General features: G+C 59.6%; 1 protein-coding gene across 1 annotated transcript in view; it reads left to right on the forward strand.

Moving 5' to 3' along the window:
• The window catches only part of HADHA (hydroxyacyl-CoA dehydrogenase trifunctional multienzyme complex subunit alpha), a 36,045-nt gene extending 28,113 nt beyond the window's left edge, over nucleotides 1-7,932 (forward strand). The window contains exons 15-20 of the mRNA XM_075415127.1: nucleotides 359-499; nucleotides 2,182-2,250; nucleotides 2,629-2,824; nucleotides 5,080-5,194; nucleotides 6,015-6,160; nucleotides 7,415-7,932. Coding sequence (XP_075271242.1) covers nucleotides 359-499; nucleotides 2,182-2,250; nucleotides 2,629-2,824; nucleotides 5,080-5,194; nucleotides 6,015-6,160; nucleotides 7,415-7,560 — 813 coding nt within the window. The 3' untranslated portion in view covers nucleotides 7,561-7,932. The remainder of the gene's footprint in view (nucleotides 1-358; nucleotides 500-2,181; nucleotides 2,251-2,628; nucleotides 2,825-5,079; nucleotides 5,195-6,014; nucleotides 6,161-7,414) is intronic.
• Nucleotides 7,933-8,955: the final 1,023 nt, after the last annotated feature.

Raw genomic sequence — 8,955 nt, forward strand, 5'->3', positions numbered from 1 at the left:
GGAGAACCTCCCTCGCCCTGCTGCCCACACTCCTCCTCATGCACCCCAGGATCCCATTGGCCTTCTGGGCACCCAGGGCACGCTGCTGGCTCCTGGTCACCCTGTCGTCCCCCAGCACTCCCAGTCCCTCTCCGCAGAGCTGCTCTCCAGCAGCTCAGCCCCAGCCTGTCCTGGTGCCTGGGGTTGTTCCTCCCCAGGAATGGATGCAGCGGAGTGTGTGGCTGAGTGGATGTGCACTGTGGTGGTGGGTCCTGCAGCCCGTGCTGGGCTGCTTCCCTCTGCGTTTGGGCACTTTTGCCCAGCAGATAACCCTGAGAGCCAAAGTCTGTCTTAACCCCGAGCTCTTCCTTCTGCCCAGGTGATCGGGATGCACTACTTCTCCCCCGTTGACAGAATGCAGCTGCTGGAGATCATCACCACGGACAAAACATCCCAGGACACGGCCGCCTCCGCTGTTGCTGTTGGCCTCAAACAGGGCAAGGTCGTCATCGTGGTAAAGGTGAGGGAACGCTGCACAGAATACGAGCTGGGGTAGTAAAAGAGTGGGCTTGTGCAGTGAGAGGTGCCTGTGAATACAGGGCATTAGCTACACATGCTGAGCAGTAAAAATGGGGGTGAGAAGGTGGCAGGTGCCCCGGTGATCTCTCCGATGTCCTTTGGAGCAGCCGTGGAAGGCCAGAAGGCCCAGGAACAGTCTGATGGGCCAGCACGGGGAGTTGGCAGTCCACACAGCTCCCAGGAGGCTGAAATCTGCAGTGGCATCCAAGATGGAGCAGAGTCTGGGCAGGGCTCCCAGCACCTCTCCTCCCTGGCAAGCTGCAAGGACAAGAGGGGTCTGTGAGCAGCGATCCTCCTCTTCCATGATTTAAATCTTCTGTGAGATGGGGCAGAAATGCACGTAGGGAAAGAGCTACGCCAAGCAGCGGGAGAAGACGGAGCACAGAGAGGTGGGAGTTGAGAACAAACCCCTGTGATCTGTAGGAAGAGGCAGCAGAGCTTTGGCAAAGCCGTGGGCTGCGAGCGGTTGGTTAGGCTGACGGCTGCTGTTGGACACGCGGCCCTCCTGGACAGAGCTGGTCTCGTGCTCCATGGTGGAAAGCATCAGTGATGCTGCCTGAGCTGAGTGGGAGGTTCAGCTGGTGGGCTCAGGGCAGTTTGTATTTTTGGACTGGTCTTTTCACTGATGTGTGAGGTTGCCAGCAGTGCTGAGCAGGTCTCTCCCGTGGTGCTGGGAGATCTGGCTTGTCTTGGTGAGGGGACTGGAACATCTCTGCTACGAGGAGAGGCTGAGGGAGCTGGGCTTGTTCAGCCTGGAGAAGAGAAGGCTGCGAGGGGACCTTCGAAATGCCTCTAAATATCTGCAGGGTGGGGGTCAGGAGGACGGGGCCAGACTCTTTCCAGTGGTGCCCAGCGACAGGACAAGGGGCAACGGGCACAAACTGAAGCCTGGGAAGTTCCAGCTGAACCCGAGGAAGAACTTCTTCCCTCTGAGGGTGCCGGAGCCCTGGCCCAGGCTGCCCAGAGGGGCTGTGGAGTCTCCTTCTCTGGAGATATTCCAGCCCCGCCTGGCCGCGGTGCTGTGCCCCCTGCTCTGGGTGACCCTGCTTGGGCAGGGGGTTGGGCTGGGTGACCCACAGAGGTCCCTGCCAACCCCTACCATTCTGTGATTCTGTCTGAAAGTGCTCTAGGCGTCTCTCAAGGCCGGTGGAGATACGGTGCTGCTTCTCTGACCTCCTCCCCACGTCAGATGCTTCCCTGAATGGCACTTTGCAGCTAAGCTGTTGCTTCCTGACTTTGTGAGCAACATCAGAGGTGAAACAACTGGTTTGTGCCTGTTTCACTTGCGCTGAGCACCCTTTCTCCTTGTCAGTCCGTTGGGCTTGGTGAAGCAAGGGGGCTTCTGCAGCCTGCTTGGGACCTCCAGGCACGATTTCAAATAAAAACACTCTGATGGGGACCTGCAGGGAGTAAGTTCACGGAAGTCTTCAAACTGCTGAGCCCGACAGGAGGGAACTATCCTAGCAGTCGATAATACACTGTTAGAAATGGGGTTCAGCGTGTCTGCCCTGCATGTCGGTGCCTGAACTGCAGCCTGGGCTGTGAAACGCAGCTCCTGGGCTGCTGAGAGGCCGTGTCCCTGCGGTTTGCACTCACCTGCCTTCCTACTGCTCTCTTCCCTAGGACGGGCCTGGCTTCTACACCACCAGGTGCCTGGGGCCGATGCTGGCAGAAGTTGTCCGAGTTCTCCAGGTGCGTATCCCCTCGGCTACCAAGCTCCACCAAATAGTCCTGTAAACTCTGCTGCTTCCTTGCCCCCCGCTCAGGCTGACCCCAGCCCTGCCCGAGAAGGGAGGTGGGTGACCAGCCCCGGCGCTCGTGGTTGTCCCCAGCCTGCTCTTGGCTGAGCTGTGGTCTGGTGAGACCGGGTGCGAGCAGGGATCGGGCGCTTTCTTCCCCACATGGCACCAGGGGAGAGTCAGGAGCGGTACAGCCGTGATTATACTGCTCCTGTCTGCAGTCAAACTGATTGGGGCTGGGCACAGTCCGTCGTCCCAGATGCGTGAGGGCAGAAAGGGTCTCCAGGCCCCTCACCCAGAGAGGCCATTGCTTCCCCTTCTCTTCCTGCAGGAGGGCGTTGACCCAAAGAAAATAGACGCCATCTCTACAGCCTTCGGCTTTCCTGTCGGCGCTGCCACGCTGATCGACGAGGTGGGTGTGGATGTGGCCGCACACGTGGCTGAGGACCTCGGCAAGGCCTTCGGCGAGCGCTTTGGAGGAGGGAGCATCGAATTGTTCAAGGTCATGGTTGAAAAAGGCTTCTTAGGTGAGACACTGAGCTGTTTTAATCCAACACATTTTCCCTTTGCTCAGGGAAGAGCACCAACATCCATCAGCTGCTTCTGCCTTCTTCATCAACGACCTGGATGAAGAGTTAGAATGTACCCTCAGCCAGTTTGCTGATGACACCAAACTGGGAGGAGTGGTAGATACACCAGAAGGCTGTGCTGCCATTCAGTGTGACCTGGATAGGCTGGAAAACTGGGCAGAGAGGAACCTGATGAGGTTCAACAAAGGCAAATGCAGGGTCCTGCAGCTGGGGAGGAACAACCTCATGCACCAGTACAGGCTTGGGGTGGACCTGCTGGAGAGCAGCTCTGTGGAGAGGGACCTGGGTGTCCTGGTGGACGACAGGTTAACCATGAGCCAGCAGCGTGCCCTGGGTGCCAAGAAGGCTGATGGGATCCTGGGGTGCATCAAGAAGAGTGTGGCCAGCAGGACGAGGGAGGTTCTCCTTCCCCTCTACACTGCCCTGGTGAGGCCCCATCTGCAGTGCTGTGTCCAGTGCTGGGCTCCCCAGTTCAAGAAAGATGAGGAGCTACTGGAGAGAGTCCAGCGCAGGGCTGCAAGGGTGATGAGGGGACTGGAACATCTCCCCTACGAGGAAAGGCTGAGGGAGCTGGGCTTGTTCAGCCTGGAGAAGAGAAGGCTGCGAGGGGACCTAATAAATGCTTACAAATATCTGCAGGGTGGGTGTCAGGAGGATGGGGCCAAGCTCTTTTCAGTGGTGCCCAGTGACAGGACAAGGGGCAATGGGCACAAACTGAGGCACAGGAAGTTCCGTCTGAACATGAGGAAGAACTTCTTCCCTCTGAGGGTGATGGAGCACTGGCCCAGGCTGCCCAGGGAGGCTGTGGAGTCTCCTTCTCTGGAGATATTCCAGCCCCGCCTGGCCGCGGTGCTGTGCAGCCTGCTCTGGGTGACCCTGCTTGGGCAGGGGGTTGGACTAGATGACAGCACAGAGGTCCCTTCCAACCCCTACTGTTCTGTGATTCTGTGATTCTGGGTGAGAGCAGTCGGAGAACAGCCCCGGCAGTGGGATTTTTTTTTTTCCCAGTGGTTGGGAATCCCTCCCAGCTGTGTTCTGGGCAACCCTTTGGCTGCAGCCAGACCTTCCTTCGCAGAAATGGCAGCGTCGGCCGAAGGTGCTGCCCGGAGCAAAGGCAGCAGGCAAGATCTCATGAACCTCTGGCCCCTTCATGAAACCTGCACAAGCGCTCTAGGACATGGGGAGCAAGTGGCTGGAAAGAAATGTGCTCAAGTGAAACAAGCCCTGAGATGAGGTTTAGAAGCTCCGTGCGAGGAAGGATGATGGCTCTGGGTGCCAGAGGTAGCTGTGCCTCTGAGCACGCCAGGATGGAGCAGTGTCCATCGGTGGGACCTGCACTTGGGCTGTGACAGCTCTCGCCCTCCAGTGACCCTGGCAGTGAGGGTTGCTCAGGAGATCGTCACCTCTGTCCCTTGCTCCCAAGGACTATGTCTTTTTGCTGCTGTAGCTGTGGAAACAGTGGCGTTATGTGACTGTCCCCTGGACCTAGGGTAGGCACTAGGGCCTGGCACAGTGGCAACATCTTGCTAGGGAGTCAGCTGGACGTGGTCTGGCCTTGGTGAGGCAGCAGCCAGGCTCGCTCCGAAGTGCACAGAAGCTGCCCGTGCTGGGAGGATCTGCTCATGCTAACAGAACCAGGAGTAACAAGAAGATTAAGGAGCTACTGGAGAGAGTCCAGCACAGGGCTACGAGGATGAGGAGGGGACTGGAGCATCTCTGCTGCGAGGAGAGGCTGAGGGAGCTGGGCTTGTTCAGCCTGGAGAGGAGAAGGCTGTGAGGGGACCTTCGAAATGCCTCTAAATATCTGCAGGGTGGGGGTCAGGAGGACGGGGCCAGACTCTTTCCAGTGGTGCCCAGCGACAGGACAAGGGGCAACGGGCACAAACTGAAGCCTGGGAAGTTCCAGCTGAACCCGAGGAAGAACTTCTTCCCTCTGAGGGTGCCGGAGCCCTGGCCCAGGCTGCCCAGAGGGGCTGTGGAGTCTCCTTCTCTGGAGATATTCCAGCCCCGCCTGGCCGCGGTGCTGTGCCCCCTGCTCTGGGTGACCCTGCTTGGGCAGGGGGCTGGGCTGGGTGACCCACAGAGGTCCCTGCCAACCCCGCTATGCTGTGAGGCTGTGACTGGAGGCGAAGGTGTCACAAGCAAGCAGGACGCGTGGCAGGAGCTGACTGTCTCTTTTTTATCCCCGGCAGGCCGCAAGGCAGGGAAAGGCTTTTATCTTTACCAGGAGGGGGTGAAGAACAGGAGCGTGAATTCTGGCATGGATGAGATCTTGGCACGGTTCAAAGTGCCAGCCAAACCCGAAGTGTAAGTAGCTTCTCCTGCCTTTCAGCAGTGGCATGAGGGCTGCACCAGGGGCAGCGCTGGAGGATGTCATGGTAGCACTGGAGGGGTAATGGTTTTAAACTAAAACAGGGTGGGTTTAGGCTGGATATAAGGAAGAAATTCTTTACAATGAGGGTGGTGAAACACTGGAACGGGTTGCCCGGAGAGGTAGTGGAGGCCCCATCCCTGGAAACATTCCAGGCCAGGTTGGACAGGGCTCTGAGCAACCTGATCCAGTTGAAGATGTCCCTGCTCACTGCAGGGGGGTTGGACTAGATGACCTTTAAAGGTCCCTTCCGACCCAAAACTTTCTATGATTCTATGATGTTGCTGAACACGGAGTCGCTCCAAACGGCGTTTGGCTGTTCCCAGCTGGTGTGCAGGGGGACAGGCTGTTGGCTCTGGAGAGCCTGTGCTAGCAGGAATGGGCCATCCTCGAATTTATCAGCGCTTGCTTGGGCACCTTTGCCAAAAGCTTTCCTGTGGTGGGCCTTGTCGGGGTGGGCGAGTTGGTGCAGCCCCTGCCGTGACCTTCCTGGCGCTGGACCTGTCGTACAGCCTGGCATGGAAACATCTCCTGGAGCAGCTCCTGCCTGGCCTGATGGAGCCTTTCCCATTCCTACATGCTTCCCTCGGGTCACAACACAGAACTTCATCCTTATCCTCATGCAGAGAAGGACATTGCCAGTGGGAAACCATTCTGTCCCCAGCCCTGGTTGTCCCCCGTCTGTCCTGGCTTCGTGTGCTCCTCCACCCAGCTGCTGTGTTACCTGCACAGCCCTGACAGACTCTTTCCTTGCAGCTGCACTGATGAGGACATCCAGATGCGCTTCGTGACGAGGTTTGTGAACGAGGCAGCCATGTGCCTGCAGGAAGGGATCCTCAGCAACCCCGTGGAGGGAGATATTGGTGCTGTGTTCGGCTTGGGCTTCCCGCCGTGCCTGGGAGGTAAGAGGGTTCAGCCGGGCTTTGGGCTAGGCTGCATGGCTTGGCTCGAAAGCTCTGTAGCCACCAGAGATGAGCCAGCTGGTCAGGCCAGGTCTGAGCTGCAGTCTGACAGGCCAGAGTGAGGAAGAACTTCTTCACTCTGAGGGTGATGGAGCCCTGGAACAGGCTGCCCAGAGGGGCTGTGGAGTCTCCTTCTCTGGAGATATTCCAGCCCCGCCTGGCCGCGGTGCTGTGCCCCCTGCTCTGGGTGACCCTGCTTGGGCAGGGGGTTGGGCTGGGTGACCCTGAGAGGTCTCTTCCAACCCCTGCCGTGCTGGGATTCTGGGATTCTCCCGCATAAAGCCTGAGCCAGAGAGGTTGCTCCGGCGTTCCCACCCCACGAGGGGTGGCCGTGAGCCTGAGAGCCGCTGCGAGACCTTTCTGCCCGGACCCTGTGGAGGTCCTGTGCGGGTACAGCTGTGGCACAGGGCTGGTGGGGATCACAGGGCTCTAACCAGGCAGTTTGCCTTGCCTTCAGGTTTGGACAAGAAGGCAGAGCCATGCTGGCCCCAGCCTCATGGGCTCTTCCCGCGAGAACCTCGGTGGAGGAGCTTTTGCCATGCCTGATAGTCGTGGGGGTGGAGGTGGGGTGGGAGACTTGCAAGGGCTCAACATTTGTAAGAAATCCCTGGCTGGCTTTTGCGCAGCCGCATGGCACTCGGTGAAAAATGAGGCTCTGGTGTCTCGCCTCTTGCCGCTGCCGCTTGCCTGGGCGGGCAGGCATCTCGCAGCACTTCTGGAAACCTGGTCTTGTGCTGCACACAGAATTGAGAAGGGACCCGGCTGTGGTCCTCAGGGCCGCACGCGGCTCTGCTCGAGCTGAGCTGATAACCTCAGCCATGGTGCTTGCTGGGTCCAGGCAGGAGCATGGGCGAGGTTCTCCTGGAGCCATCTGCAGCCTGGCTGTGGCCACAGCCTGGGCAGTGGATGAAGCATGAGGTTTGGGTCACAGCTTGAAGGACCCCAGGGGCTCTTGGGCATGAGGTGGTGCTTCTGCTGAGCACCCAGCACCTTCCCTCCTTGAAGAAAGCTCAGGCTGAGGGAGAAGTCCCGCTTAGCTGTGCCCCAGCACTCGGCTCTGCCTCTGCTCAGCGCCGAGAGGCCGGGGGTCTCCTTGGAGAAGGACAGAGTGGCCGACTCCAGCGCTCTCGCCCTGCCAGGCACCTCGGTGCCCCTCGCTTCCTTGACACCGACGTGTCCCCGTGTCCCCGGCAGGTCCCTTCAGGTACGCAGACTCCTACGGAGCCAAGCAGCTGGTGGACAAGCTGCGGAAGTACGAGGCCGTCTACGGCAGCCAGTTCACGCCGTGCCAGCTGCTGCTGGACCACGCCAACAGCCCGAGCAAGAAATTCCACCAGTGAGCGTGGCCCCGGTGCCGCCCGCCCGTGACGCACCGACACCTCGAGCTGGGGCCGCCGGCTCCGGCAGCACCCCATCTCTGTAGGTTAATCTGCAAAGCCCCCGGGGAGGCAGGGAGGGCAGGAGGGTGGCAGCGGATTGCCTGGTGGCTTGTAGTCATTTCAAGTGCCTTATCGGCTACCGTGTGTTGGGCACGTCCGTCCCGTGCTGCCATGGGCCTGGTGGCTCCTGACTTGGGAGAGAGAACTTCTGCGTTCACCTCCACGCTGCGACCGCCGGCGCTGGCGGTCTGGCAGGCAGCAGCCAGCGCGCTGCCGGCCCCTTTCCGTAAACCTCCAAGAAAATAAATACCCATCTCCTGGGTTTGGACTCCGTGCCTGCTTCCGCCTCTCGGCACCGAGGAAGGGAACCGCTCCCATCGCAGGTAAAGCCGTCAGGCACTCCGCCGGGGTCCAAGCTCGGAGACCACAGGGGCTGCCGGCGGTGGCTGGAGGGTGGGGACAAAGCCTGGCTGTCACCTCTGCCGTGGTTGGGGTCTGTGAGGAGCCTCTGGCTCTTCCGTCTGGCCCCGAGCGCTGCCGCCGGGGTTCTCCTGGCAGATGGACCCGCCTGTAAGTGCAAACGGAGCAGCCAAAGGCCACAAGGGTCCCCCGCGGGGAGAGCTCCGGTTAAACGAGAAGGCTTTAAATCCCTCTGCACCCGCCAGTTATTTCGGAGCCGGCCTGGCCTCCGCCTCCAGCCATTTCCCTGCGCCCCGGCAGGGCTTGGGCCCGGGGCCGGGTGCTGCTGCTCTGCTCTGCTCGTGTCCGTGCTGGTTCTCAAAGCCAGGCTGAGACATGGTTCCATCCTGCCTCTGCAGCCAGGCTGCTATGGGGCTGGTCACCAGCCCTCGTGGGGGGAGGCTGTGCAGGAGCTGGGAGCAGCCGTCACTGCCTCACCCATCTCCAGTCGCTGGGAAGAGACTTCTTCCTTCCAGAAAGACAGCCGCTATCTACAGGCAAGGTCTTCAACCCCCTCCCTGGTCCTGCAGGAACTCCAAAACACTCTGTGCACCACCATGCCACCACACATCCACATGTATCTCCGAATCCCACCCACCGTAGAACAGAATCATAGAATTGTAAGGTTGGAAAAGACCTCTAAGATCAGTCCAACCATCAACCCAACACCCCCATGCCTGCTAAACCCTGTCCCCAAGTGCCACATCCACATGGTTTTTGAGCCCCTCCAGGGATGGGGACTCCCCCACTGCCCTGGGCAGACTGGTTCAAGGCCTGACCACTCCTTCAGGAAAGAAATTTTCCCCAATCTCCAACCTGAACCTCCCCTGACACAACTTGAGGCCATCGCCTCTCGTCCCATCGCTGGTTACTGGGGAGCAGAGCCCAACCCCCCCT

This window comes from Opisthocomus hoazin, chromosome 2, assembly GCF_030867145.1.
Source record: "Opisthocomus hoazin isolate bOpiHoa1 chromosome 2, bOpiHoa1.hap1, whole genome shotgun sequence".
Lineage (NCBI taxonomy): Eukaryota > Metazoa > Chordata > Aves > Opisthocomiformes > Opisthocomidae > Opisthocomus > Opisthocomus hoazin.